Source organism: Watersipora subatra, chromosome 1, assembly GCF_963576615.1.
Source record: "Watersipora subatra chromosome 1, tzWatSuba1.1, whole genome shotgun sequence".
Lineage (NCBI taxonomy): Eukaryota > Metazoa > Bryozoa > Gymnolaemata > Cheilostomatida > Watersiporidae > Watersipora > Watersipora subatra.
Genome location: NC_088708.1, coordinates 70,134,427 through 70,148,587, shown reverse-complemented (window position 1 = coordinate 70,148,587; position 14,161 = coordinate 70,134,427). Strand labels below are relative to the sequence as shown.

The 14,161-nt window shown below is 36.4% G+C and overlaps 1 protein-coding gene across 1 annotated transcript; it reads right to left on the bottom strand.

The window, feature by feature from the left end:
* Positions 1-873: 873 nt before the first annotated feature.
* On the bottom strand, positions 874-13,408 carry LOC137390925 (uncharacterized). Its single transcript, XM_068077242.1, has 10 exons — positions 13,367-13,408; positions 13,091-13,198; positions 12,291-12,437; positions 11,342-11,395; positions 10,124-10,216; positions 8,560-8,642; positions 7,895-7,965; positions 5,879-6,130; positions 4,242-4,336; positions 874-1,466 (listed from the first exon to the last, which is right to left on the bottom strand). The coding sequence occupies exons 1-10, from the start codon at positions 13,406-13,408 to the stop codon at positions 1,338-1,340; spliced, it is 1,074 nt and encodes a 357-aa protein (XP_067933343.1). The 3' UTR covers positions 874-1,337.
* Between the last annotated feature and the right edge of the window lie 753 nt (positions 13,409-14,161).

Here is a 14,161-nt window from a genome sequence, read left to right as displayed (position 1 = left end):
CAAAAAATGAACATTGGCTGAATTTATAATTTGAATGATACGATGTAACAAACTTACTGCAAGTTTTAGTTGTCAAATCATATTTTTGCAAATTAAATCGAAAGGAAATCTTTGGCTGATGGGCTGTACTTTATGCCATTACGCTGTGTCATCCATGTAAACATTTCTACATTCCTTTAGCTCATTTATTTGTCTAGGTATAGACAATTATGAACTATATTATCATGCTGTCAAAAGCAAAGCATATACTAAAGCCCGGCTGTGTCTGGGATCCGTCTTCAATCAGCATACTGGTGAGTGTTTGGGAGGCTGCTTCTCAAGATCCAGACAAAGTTTTAAAATCAAATATTTAGCGACTTGACAGGAGGCACGGAGTATATGCATGTGAAGTTTAAATGAAACCGGCCAGAAAAATGTGGAAACAGGCTGACTAACACACACGGGCACACACGCATGCCTGTATACACACGATAAAATAGTAGGATTTAGTAGTATATATTTTTATAAGAAATTAGAGCCTTATGAATTATAAAACAATAAGGTCACTGGTATGGCATAGTTTATACCATGTTATACCAGACTATATATATTATAATATATTATATTATTATAATATAATATATATATTATATATTATAATATAATATATATTCATGACAGCACCAAACTATACAATATTGCATTATATCACGTCATACCATACTATACAAGACTGAACCTGTGATCATATAACCTGTGAATATTATGTAATATACTATTCTGTCTTGCATCTAACTATCAACCTCGTATCATTATTTTACCTCTATACTCTCAGCACACTCATATCATGGGCTAAATAGGAGCTCATCCACAAGTTCTAGAAGTGCTGAAATACACAAGAAAGAGAATCATTTTATTTTCGTTACAAAAATAAACTAATAGAAAGATGCCATTGTAATAGAGTACTCTTTATAATATCGGTGCTTCACAGCTCTTTAAAATTCATGTAAATTATTGCTACAAAAATTAACCCAAGTGATAAATAGACCAGCTTACTGAATGCATTCTTAGAAAATTTGAAAGTGACCGAATGCTTATAATCTGAGCACAAGTGGCATTTATAGCTTTGAAAGGTCTTCATAGAGTATCTTTATGAAAATAATAAATTCTTTTATCTGTGAATGTTGCTCTATCTTAGCTAAAAGAAAATAGATATTCAGAGAAAACCAATCAGTTGTATGGCGTATGCCTGTTTATTACAAATATATGTATAGTAGACATTATAACAGCTCTATTGTAAGAATGTCTTCTTTATTTCCTACTACAAACGAGCAGAATAAAATAAGGGAGTCGTGCGCTCATGAGTATGATGGATAGAAGATAGGCTGTTTATGCTTGACTGGTAGAGGGGCCGACTGCAGACGGTCTCCTAACCAAGGCTTAGCGTATGTCCTGGGCACATCCTGTGTTTCTATTGGTTTAAAGGCCTACAATAAAACAAAAGAATGTTTTACCTTTGCCTCTTGATATTACACTTTCGTACACTACAGCAAATATATTAACCATTGCGCCACTTCTCAACGCTACCGACACAGTATATTTATGATCTTTTTTTTCAAAAGATTCATAATTATTTATTTGCCGCTGAATGTTTTTTTTTAAATTCAATGCTTTTCAAGTACAAAAATGAAGCTGTCTGTTTATATGTGCTTGCAGATTCTGTCTCTTTAATTAACATAGTTATAGCCAAATTTGATTACCAATTTACTAAAATATTTCAAGCTTACTGTTAAGTTTGAAGCTGAAAGTGTAATGGTTGCCGAGGCAGTTGCCTTCAAAGCTGCTCCCGGTCCATTACCACCTGTTACTATCAATTATGATGACTACGGGCCCACCAAAGCAGTCCGAACAATGGTCCTGCTAAACTGATGCAGCCCAGTTCTGTATCCTTGAAAGAGATACCGGGCCAAGTCCTAGCAGCCTTTGGGTAATCCGGGTCAATAAATAAGACTGTTTGTTACCATGAAAAGATGCGAGTTTATGTGCCAAGCTCCAAACACCACTGCACTCCAACAATTTGGGCTTCTTTTATAAACAGTCACTTCCAGATAAAACTTGCCTCAATACAGATAAAATTAACAAGAGATTGTGCTGACCATAGTCATGTTTTGGGTACACAACAATAATATCTTTAATATGATATACAAAAAATATAATCCATATAACTTTATGTGCAATTTTAATATCGATACAATCAATATACTACTGCTAATATACAGACAAAAACAACATGAACTAAACAATTAAAAACGAAGCTGTCATCGTTTGTTTTTTGACTGCGGTCCTTCTTAACTCAGCAGCTATCGGACTTCACTACAAAGGTTTCGTCAGAATGTTGATTTGGTATTCTCAAGAAGAAATCTCAAAGTAGCCTTTAAACTGGTAGAAGTATTTTGGGTTTCTGGGATATTATGTGAATATCTGAGGTGTTAGCTGTGATTGACAGCGGCGAAAGTCTTGAAGACGCAGCCATTTGGGCAGCACATTTGTTGCACCACTCGGGAATCGACAAGACGCTGTACCTTGCTCGACAGGTTCGTAATAATCTGTCACAGAGACAGGTAAAGATTAAGCTGGCCGGGTGCGAGACATGCCAGCGCATTTACACTGCACAGCGGGGTCAGAGTAATGCGGCTGTTGAAAATTTGGCCAAATAGGAGAACTGGTGTCGAGTTGCTATCGCTGTGACTCATTTTGGTGACAGTGCTTTTCTGTCAATGGTGAACTGTAGTCCGACACAGTTTGCCATCTGGCGTAAGCTGCAAACTGAGTTAGCAGCACAGATAGTGACTCAGCTGTGTAGCATCATGGTTGAGCGGGGGCCAAAGTAATGAGTTTTTGCTGAACAACTCAGTGGCGTTCAGGTCAAAAACTGATCATCAGTTTGCTGACAGGTAGAGAATTTTTTTCTGTTTTTAGCTACCTGCACCCCTGGTGGTAATGAAAAAGTTGAGATGCATCATCGGACAATAAACAGGATTGCCAAAAAGAGTGGAATTATTCCAGAGGAGGCGACATTTTGGTATAATGTTACGCCTCGGAAGGAGACGGATGAGACCTCTGTTTCTTCGAATGTGCTGTTTTAATAAGAATGGTGAGTGCCCTCTAATATCAACAGTAAGGCATCTGAGGAAGATATCGAGAGCTGTTTTAGTGTGTGTGTGTGTGTGCGTGCGTGCGTGCGTGTGATGAGGTGTGGGGGAAACCATAACCCCATCTTGCACAAAACAGTAGACGCTAGGTCGAGCTACCAGCATCGTCTTTAAGCACACAGTGTGTGTGGATATCATGCCTAGGCATGAGAGGGATGTCAGGCAGCGGCGCTATGGCAACGACAGAGGTACTGGCCATGTCAGCCATAGACTTGTTAGTGACAATTGACCTAGACCATCGGGTTTAGGTGACAACCATTTTCTGGAAGCAAAAGGCATCAATATTCAGTCTGCGGAGATGACTACTGACCATGTACCATGACTACTGCCTGTTGGGCCTCTAGGTGAGGCCGATAGCGAGGCAGCAGAGAACCAGGGAGGGGACAGAGCTCATCTGCCAGCTGAGGAAGACGAATCTGGAGCTGATGCAGACATGTTGGCGGTCGAGACAGACAGACTGCCTGAGCAGCCTGAACCGCCTTGATGGTCACAGCGTGTGCACCATTGCCCTGCGTATCTGGACGATTATGAGTGCTAGTCACTAGAGACCAATGCATCCTTTTTGTAAGCTTTGTAAGAAGCTTGTAGAGATGTAGGATATTATGTGAATATCTTAGGCTTTCCTGAAATTAGCCGGTAATGCAGGGGCTGACTTTCATGGAATGCCAAGGCTTTTGAAAAGCTGGCTTTTCACAAAAAGCCAGCTTTTTTCAGACATTCACATTCAGACATTCAGACACTCGTATATTCAGACACGTACACAATGTACATGGCTGACAGTTAATAATCCTCTGCGAACCGAGTGATTTGGAAGTTTTTTCTAACCAAGTTAAAGTTAATATGATTGGTTGACAGGTGTTTAGCCGTAAAAAATAGTTAATATGATTGGTTGACAGGTGTTTAGCCGTGAAAAATAGTTAATACGATTGGTTGACAGGTGTTTAGCCATAAAAAATAAAATGGTAAGAAGAACAGCATTATAAATAAAAAAGAGTAGATTAGACACACGGTAAAATACAGATAGCTTTCTCTAACCCGAGCCCCACTTACGCTTATCGTTATTGTCTCTCCTACTTTCCTGTGCTTTTTGTGTTTTGTTTTCCATTCCATCAGCCTATGTCTTGACTGATTTTTTTCAAGTAAATCTACAACATGAGTCAGCAATAAATGTGTAGTATAATCCGACCAAAGGATGGCCAAGGATGGCCAAGGATGGCAGGTAACATATGCTCACTTGTTGACTCACTAAACAGTCAACATGCAGCCTTTACAATCTATGAAGCCAGGTAAATGTAGCCAAGTATGTGTATACAAACTGAGAACTAGACTTATCCAAATTAGTCTAACACGGTAGTCAAGATAATATATACAATCATTCCAGATATGGCCTGTCAATTATTCGCTTAGCCTTAGAGCATATTACACTGCAAAGCCATTTTCCAGAACAGATACCTTGAGCAATTAGTCTATTACCTAAGAACTACTAGGAAATGATGCGCTGTGTGTCCTTTTTTAGGTTTTCGCACCCGATATACTAACTGGAATACAGAAAATAAAATGTTCAACTATAAACTTTTTTATTTCTTAAACACCTATTATTGTCATCACATTTCTGCGAAAGACTATCAAATACATCAATAACTTGAACTGTGAAACATTAAGAAAATATGTTACATTTACTTCATCTTTATCTCACTGTTTGACTTGTGGTTCAATACCTACTTCTGGGTCCACATAACAAGTTCAAGCATCTGCCAAATGAACAAATTCTGAAGGTAAAGCATGTAGATATGGGATATATTCTACTACCTTAGTAAGCAGTCTGCCTCATATGCTCTATGTGTCACAAGCAACTCATTCAATTCAACTATATTTAGCTAGATTTACTATTACTTTCTACTGCTATGCCTCAAGTGCAGTTGTTAAATATTTGCTTTCAGATGTAACCAAGATGGTTACTGTGTAAATTAGACATGATGAAACAGATACTCCTTTACTAAGTTTATATACAGCGATAGTGTAGCTACGTATGCCTGGATACGCTAGTGCTGGAAGTGGAAGCTAGTAGTGGAAGCACTACACTCGGCTGACAAGCGGATCATGTTTCCATAGGGTGCTATAGCAGAGTGATAGTTGTACGATGCCTTACGTCAAGGATGCATCTTTGCGGAGGGAAGACAAAACAAACCATTTATGATCAGAAAAACCTGTTACTTCTTATGGCATTATTCATTATACACATGACATTTTTCGTTTCGAGTAAATTAGATTGAAGTAGTAGATTATAGTATTATGTTAGAATTAGGTAGTATATATTAGTTTTAGTATTTTATTTTAGTATTATTATAGTAGTAGATTATAGATTATAGTAGAGTAAAGCATTTTTACATCAAAAAATTCTGCATATGAAGCGACAGGAAGGCAAGACCTATGCACATACACAAGTGCGACGCCATTGGTTGCTAAGACCGTTTTCATGGCACAAATATGGCTCATTGCTCGGGTATTTTGCTTCCAAACAGCGACATTGAATCACGACAGAATGAAGTGACACGGCTGTTTCCATGATGGCATTGCAGCGCCATATGGAGATGTGTCGCTACTCGCTGTATGGAAACTAGGTGATTGAATCAAGTCATCAAGTGTTGTACGCTAAATCTAGGCAAGCCAATCACATGAGAGCTTACTAGTAAATTGCTCCTGACTGAGAAATCTCATTTTGCGTGCGTGCTCTCTCAGCGTTGTACTGTACTCATCTCTACGTCTATGTTTGTCAACATGTACTTCTTCTTCATGGACAGGGTCTCTCTCAAAAAGAGCTGGCAGAGCTCCACATTTGAATGGATTTACAGTAGAGAGCGAATGCTTTTTCCAAGACAAATCAAAGTTGTTTTTGTCCTCGACACGAGCGGCCATCCTTTGACAGGGTAACCCAACTTCTGCAAATCAACTAATGGCTTCAGTTTAAATGAAACTGCAAGCTAATCATTGAAAATTTATTGCATATATATATATAAAAAGAAATTTTTTGAGAGAATCAAACTTGTTAATATGCTAATTGTTGCTACAGCTGTTCTTAAAGGTTGACTTGCAACAAAATTCACATTACAGTTATTTGGTATCAAAAGATTCACCATGTCTTACTCTGTTGTGTTGTAGGTGCCACATATGTGGGAATGTGATTACAAGCTTTTAAAAGCTCAAAAACGAAAAGCCGCCGTAGATTGGAATCTCTTTATTTCGATGACGTAGCCATGAAATTTGGTTATTGTTTTGTCACATGATGTTCTCACGTGAATTGAAAGGCCAATAAAAAGCTCAATATAAAACTTTAGCACTAGTTTATGACAAACACTTCGGGTTTTATCAAAGACCCCGTATCAAATATAGATGCTCGCTACTTTACAGTTTTGTTTCGGTTTGGTCTAATCGGCAAGTCGTAATCTGATCATGTGACCCAACACTTCGCAAATAATTTCTGCAGCACTTTTCGATTATAACAAATGACCAACAGGCTCGTCATGATTATAAGACAATGATATGTACTCCTTCAAGCTAAGGCTAAAAATTAAACGAGTTTTTACGGTAAGTTATAAGATATCACTGCTAAAAGTGACAGCATTAAAATGACGATAAAACAGATGCGTAGGAACAATAGACATGGTTTTATAGAATGCGTGAAGTATATTTGTGAAAATTTCAACGAATAAGGAAGGTTGCATGAAAGTGTAAACAGAAACCATCTACCACAACTACGTCACATTTGAGCCATTTTAGAAAGAGAATCCAAACAATGGCGGTCTCGTGTGGCTGCAATTAACTGTTCATTTTTAGCTTTTAAGAGCTTGTAATCCCATTTTCACATATTTTGCGCCTACAATACAACAGAGTAAGACATGGTGAATCTTTTGATTCCAAATAACTGTAATGTGAATTTTGTTGCAAGTCAACCTTTAAACATTCACTTCTTTTGCATTATTGATGGGCTGACAGAAAATTTTAGTTTCATTTTATCTTCGATCACTTAGACACTAGTTCAACAAACTCGACTCTGTCTTTACAAAAATAATTTATTTGGCCATAGACGACTCTGATCATGGTTACAGGAGCAGCAAGAGCTATTATTGTTGGTTGAAATCTTCTGTACACGCAATACGCATCTTTGTTATCCTTTCAGACAACCACAATGACTGCCATCAGCATTTAAAAAAAAATATTTTTTTGTTATTTTACCTTGATAGCGAGTTTTGCTGCATATGAATTTTATTTCAGTTCAATTCATACAATAAATCATTAATTAGTATGCAATATTCCTTGCTCTTTCTGCAAGTATTGCAGTTTTTTTAAATTGATTGTGACAATTGCAGACCTTTTTAGAGAACTTGACCTCTGGTCAATATGACATCAGCCACTCGTCACTGCCACTTGCCATCTGGCATCAGCCACACTTACAGTTGATTAAAAACACAACTACATACATTTTTTAGGTCTTTCATAGGATTTTTAACATTTAAAAAATTGTGTGATATCAAGAAAATCTAAGAACAACAAAAAAGACCAAGAAAGACACTGTTATAGAACTCAGCTCACAGAAAAGGGGTGAGCTTTCAAATTCAGATTCAAGCAGCCTCTAGTAGGGACATATGATGAACTCTGCCTTTCTAGTTACTAAAAACCCACATTAATAACCAAAGAAGTGTTACCTTGAGATGAAGATGCAGGGCAAAGATCAATCACCTCAACAGTGTGTGGTAAGCTAACAGTTCTCAGATATCTGCAAAGGTAAAATGAAAATGCTCACACTCACCTCTGCCTCTTATAAAGAAGGAGCTGCTGAGTGCTGTATGGAACACTCATGAGTTTATTGAGCTAGTGATCTCTTACTAACATGTATTGAACTACAGTGCAATGACACCTGTTACCTCATGTCAAAGCCTCATTTAAATGTCATTTCAAAGGTAGGGTTTCAAGAAACTTTGAGATTAACCCGAGTTAGAGAGCTCAGCTGGGGAATGCGTATAATGTAATTATTTGAAATGGTGAATAACATTGATTTATACAAATAATCTGAATATTGTAATTGATTACAGACTGAGGTATAGTAAATGGGTGCTGTCAAAAAACATGGAATGTTAGTCCAGAGAGAACTTAAGAACCATAATATGGCTTTAAAGTTTATGCTAGACTGTAAACTTTTAGGTTTTAAAAACTTTCTTTTCATTGTAAGTAGTGGCTCCGTTTACTCGCTATATTATAATAGTTAAGAATGGCTGCTATCCACTTATAAATGAAAGTTTCTAAGCATTTGTGAGTACATTATTAGCTTTGTAGTGAGAAACCAAAAGAGCTTCACCTAATAATAACTTACCGATCTATAAATTCCAAAATCCCGGGATGTTTGAGGGTTGTCACTCCCTTTAGTTCTGTATTGACAGGATGGTCGTTGTGTGGCTGTAAAAATTCAAATAAAGTTCCTAAGTTCCAAGCGCTCACTTCATATGAACAAGCCTTCAAAGCGACCTCACGCTGTCTAGGGTTACTAGTGCTGTGTTTCACGTGACAGCAGATCAATAATAATAGCATTGTTTGTTGTTAATACCCTAAGTAAAAACAAACAAATCCAGTCATTGAATACAATAAGAGCTGATAAGGATAAAACAGACGACTGAGTCAATTATACTTGTAAATACAAAATGTTAGTTGAAATAATATGGCAGTCTGGGGTTATGTAATATATAATAGACCTGTATGTGGCGCATTAGAACTCACTCCAACAGACAGCAGAGTTGAATCGACGCATGACTGTCTCTCAGTCTTTAAAACCTGATACATGTTTATATTTTAAGATATCTGTCTAATCTGTAGCACAAGTTTTATCTGTTTCCATATCTGGGCTGTGGCTGTTGCGTGCTTCAAACAACTACCCACAAGACACCCACTCTACACTTAGGTCCTCATGCTAGCTTGGTTAAAAGCGCCCTTGTTGTTAGGGGCCTTCATTATTTATAGGGTATGCTGCCAAGCTGGCAGATATGCTGTTTTTTGCGTATTGTTTAAATCAACATTCAGTTTGAATGTTTCAGTCAGGATTTTCTTGTTGCCATGCCCTAAATTTATTTTACAAGGAGAGAGAGCATCAGAAGCATTGTAGTGTACAATATACATGCATTTTAAAGGGTGGACTCTGATATGGGGGCTTCAAACCCTTCTGCATGTGATAGTGATCCTACATACTAATGGAAAAAATTTCAAAATTCCATCTGCATTCATAAAAGTTTGCATACGTATCAGCTTTTATTATGTTGTACTTGCTGTTTGAGTCATTATCTTGGTATAGTACCTTTATATTTGCATAACTTTGGTTTGATATTTATACTTTCATTGATGTATTCTCATACGCTAAGTCAGCATGCTAACGGGTCAAGGTTTTTAACAACAATATTGTTCCATCGCAAAAACTCAGCTGAAAATACACAGTGTACAGGTGAGTTAACAGCCAACCTAACATTGGGGAAGGCTGTATGACTGTCAACAGTTTCTATGTAGACTTTGTTAGCACGTGTTTGTATAAAAGTGTTTGTGGTGGACGTTCATGTGTGTATAAAAGTGTTTACTGTAGATGTTCATGTATGTGTGTGTAAAAGTGTTTACTGTAGATGCTCATGTATGTGTGTATAAAAGTGTTCGCAGTAGATGTTCATATATGTGTGTATAAAAGTGTTTACTGTAGATGTTCATGTATGTGTATATAAAAGGGTTTACTGTGGCTGTTCATGAATGTGTGTGTATAGGAGATTGTGGTAAATACATGTGAGACTACTGTGTGCAACTGTGTTTTCAAAAGAAGAGTTGTGTACATAAAGGAACATGAATGTGTGCTAGTTGCTAGACTAGCCATTACTTCAAGAGAGATGAATAGAATCTCAACTTACGGAATGACCTTCAGATTTGAGCCATGATCGTAACATGCGACAAGCTTCATGTGATTTGTTCATTGCCAATCCTTTGACAAGCAGTTTCATTGCCTGTAATTGGGGTCTCTATATGTTATTATACTGCTAGACAGCAACATTCGATAGAATTAAACACGGCAATGGATAGCGAGTTACATTTATAACAATGAACAGTCGCAAATATAACAATAGAGAGTCTAGGTATAACAATAGACAGTCACAGGTATAACAATATATAGTCACAAGTATAACAATGAACCGTTACAAGTATAACCATAGACAGTCACAAGTATAACAATAGACAGTCACAAGTATAACAATAGACAGTCACAAGTATGACAATGAACAGTTACAAGTATAACCATAGACAGTTATGAGTATAACAATAGACAGTTACAAATATAACCAAAGACAGTCATAAGTATAACAATAGACAGTCACAAATATAACAATAGACAGTCACAAGTATAACAATAGACAGTTACAAGTGAAAGTGTAAGTTCCATAAAGATATGACCGTTCTCAACACTGTTCAATTGTTTTCTCATATACATTGGCCAGTCTTTCATTTTGATCATTTTGAAAAACAGATTGTCAAAAATTGTTTTTCCTCTCACCAGATAAGTTTTTTCATCAAGAGCTTAATGTAAAATGACAAAAAAATTTATACAGAAAGACAATTTGTTGTGAGCAAATGAATGTTTGAACCTCTGATTCAAAGAATGTCAAACACGAGCTAACTACACGCTCTCTAACTCGACAAGTTGCTTGAAATATTGTAGTAACTTTTCCTTTCAGATGTCAGACTGAACTGAAAACTTCACAATGTAATTGATGATACAATCACAATTATTCTTAAGGATGCAAAGCCTTGTTTAAATACTTTTATTCAAAGCAAACAAAATAAAGGCTGAAATAAAGTTGTTATTCCAAGAGAGCTGTAGTGTTCAATAAAGTGTTAACATTGCCAGACTAGTTGAGATTCTTAGACTAAGATTTCAGCAGAGAAGCGATCGTGCCCGACTCTCTCTTACGGTTGTGAAAGAAGCTATGGCCATGATAAATGTGAAGTAACAAATGAATGAACATGACTGATATTTGAGTAATATAGGGAAAGTTGATTTATCTATCCCTAAATATCTTTCCTGAATCCAAGCATGAGACTACTGGAACTAAGTTGATAGGGAAGCAGCTCACCTTATCATATTCTGAGAATGTGTTGTGGATGAGGACTTCAAGGCACAGCATGTCCTAAATAATACAAAGCCGACGCCAAGTATATATATAGATTAGTGATTTACAGATGCTTATATATGTACAGTACATAGATCTCACGTCATTCAACATGTTATAGTTGCCCATTGACCAAGGCTGAATTATATGGTAAGAACAAAAGCCTAGATTTCCTTTGATATTAACGCTTTGGTATATTTATTTTATTTTTAGAAGTTAAACAATGGTTATTTGCATATACCATGTATATAAATTGGTTTTTGCTAAAGCCATCAAGTTGGGGCTGGCCAAAAAATGACTATGTTTTGAGTAGGACAATGAAAGTATGCTTTATCAAATGTATGACTCAAATTTTCTGGTTGATTACATTGGTGAAGAGCCTGATTTTGTTGACATAAAGCAAATGCAGATTTTTTTTGCAAACGGAAGGAGACATAAAAAACTCCACAAATATAAACTACAGTCTGTTTTTATAGCTCGTTTAAGCCCCTAAATGGCTTGCAGTTATGTTGTGGTGATCTTGTAATCTTGTATCATAACCGTTTTCATAAGTTATCTGGATTCTATCTCGAACAAAAAGTAACAAATTTAATCGCTTTACCAATTTATTAACTTACTATTCAGTATTATCTCATTGCTAAAGATAATTGCTGGCATTCCCACAGAAAGACCAAGCTAAGTATTCAACCTGGTAAGGTTTTTTTCTGGGTCAAGGAGAAAGGTTACTTGTTTTTATTAAACCAGTATTCATGTAAAGTGTATCGCTCATACTGCTACAGAGCATATCGAATCTATTCCTCATGTGAACACCACTTTCTCCAACAATCTAAAAGATGCATGAAAAACTGACACGAAGACTTTCAGAAAACCAAGCAGACAATGTTTTTTGAAAATGGGAACCAAAATATCTCACCATGTTTTCTGTGGCCATGCGAGAGGCCTCTGTCACATCATTCACTGCACGATTGTAGTCTCCCAAGAGAGCATGAGAGAAAGCTTTCTTACACAGCACAGGGGCGACCAGCCAATCAACTGATCTAGCCGCAACAGCCGAGCCTGCCTGAAGATATAAGAGAGCCAAAGCTAATGTAGTATTTCATATTCCAAGCTAATCGAAATACTAATAAAGCTCTGATATAGAAAAGTTGAAAAAGACAAGTTGCACTAGTCACAAACTACACTAAGACCAGTAGTCCTACACTGGACTTAATATACAAGACCAGCCAAGCTGTTCTGGTAATTGACATTAGTAGTAGCAGTAGTAGTAGAAGTGGTATTAGTAGTAGTAGTAATAGTAGTATTAGTAATAGGAGTAATAGTAGTAGCAGTAGTATTAGTGGTAGTAGCAATAATAGTAGTTCAGTAGTAGTAGTAGCAATAGTAGTAGTAATAGTGGCAGTAGTAGTTACAGTAGTAGTAAGAGTAGTAGCAGTTACACTAGTAGTAGGAGTATTATTAGTGGTGGTAGTAGAATTGGTAGTGATAGTGCTAGTGGTAGTAGTAGGTGTAGTGGTAGTAGTAGTAATAGTAGCAGTAGGAGTAGTAGCAGTAGCAGTTACATGTATAGTAGTAGTCGTATACTAAATGTTGTATGACATATTGTACCATTGCTATTCGGTATACATAATTCTGCAGTTGTTAGATATTTGAGAGTTTATTGAGCGGAGCTAAAAGTCATACATACTCTTGATATGATATGAGTATTATACCAACCTTAGTTTTTTTGAAGACTTGAATAGCACTCTTGTAGTGGACCAGAGCTAAGCTGTGTTCCCCGATATGATTGTATGCCCATCCCAAGTGGTAATAAGCTTCACACAACTGCACCATATAAAAAGAAAACAATTCTTAATGATGACTGAGCATTGATGATAAATTTATTAAAACATTGAGAGGATGACTCACAGTCAGCCGACTACAATCACCTTAACATATCAGTAACAAAGTAACGTGTTGAATTGATCGCTCTGTTGCCTTTTACGTACTAACCATGAGTCTGTAGGGGTCTGTAGGAATATAGCTTAAGGGCATTTTATCAACAGAGATTAGTGCTGTTAGTTGCTTGTATGCTTTAGAAGCCTGAAACAGCAAGAATAAAATGAAATACCAAAATAATTCGTAACAATCATAGGTATAAAATGGAGATTATGTTAGCAGTCTATGAAACTCTCAAGTAGTTCTCAGGCCGCCGAGTTGCAGGTGCTTACGTTCTCAAGTTACCTAACACTAAATATGAATAACAAAGCATCTCTGAGACTAACAAGCTATATACTGTGTACATTTCATGTTTTGAGATCGTTACTTGAATGTATTGTTAAGTATATAATTTTTTTTATGAAGTTAATGAGCAGATTGCGTTTATAATGCAAATGCTGCAAAACAACTTTTTCATTTTCTCCACTTTTAATGTAGTAATTTTATAATTTACACCCACTGTTAAATAAACAAAGAAATTATGAATTTACATACTATTGAAATAGAATCAAATTTTTTATAATATGAAATAAAAAAAATCATACAAATTGTTACATGTATTTGTATTAAAAGCATAACATTAATTAATTATGTTAGCGTCTTCTAGCTTCTACCAAAATTAAATGTACAGAATGAGCAAGTCAAGTAAGCCATTTTTTTCAATATTGAAGTCTATTAATAACAGTCTAAGATCATTTATCAGTCTATAAAACTGTCTAACATTCTTAAACACTTTACATTCTGGGTCTAAAATAATTCGGGAGGTGGCTCTCTCATGACCTATGATAGAGAAACTCAGCTCCGTAGCTT

Excerpts from the sequence above, each read along its gene's own strand:
- LOC137390925 (XM_068077242.1), bottom strand. The coding sequence starts at position 13,408 with ATGCCCTTAAGCTATATTCCTACAGACCCCTACAGACTCATG. Across the intron at positions 13,199-13,366 it reads CAGACCCCTACAGACTCATG|TTGTGTGAAGCTTATTACCA; the intron begins GTTAGTACGTAA and ends TATATGGTGCAG. Across the intron at positions 8,643-10,123 it reads TCAAATCTGAAGGTCATTCC|CCACACAACGACCATCCTGT; the intron begins GTAAGTTGAGAT and ends GAATTTTTACAG.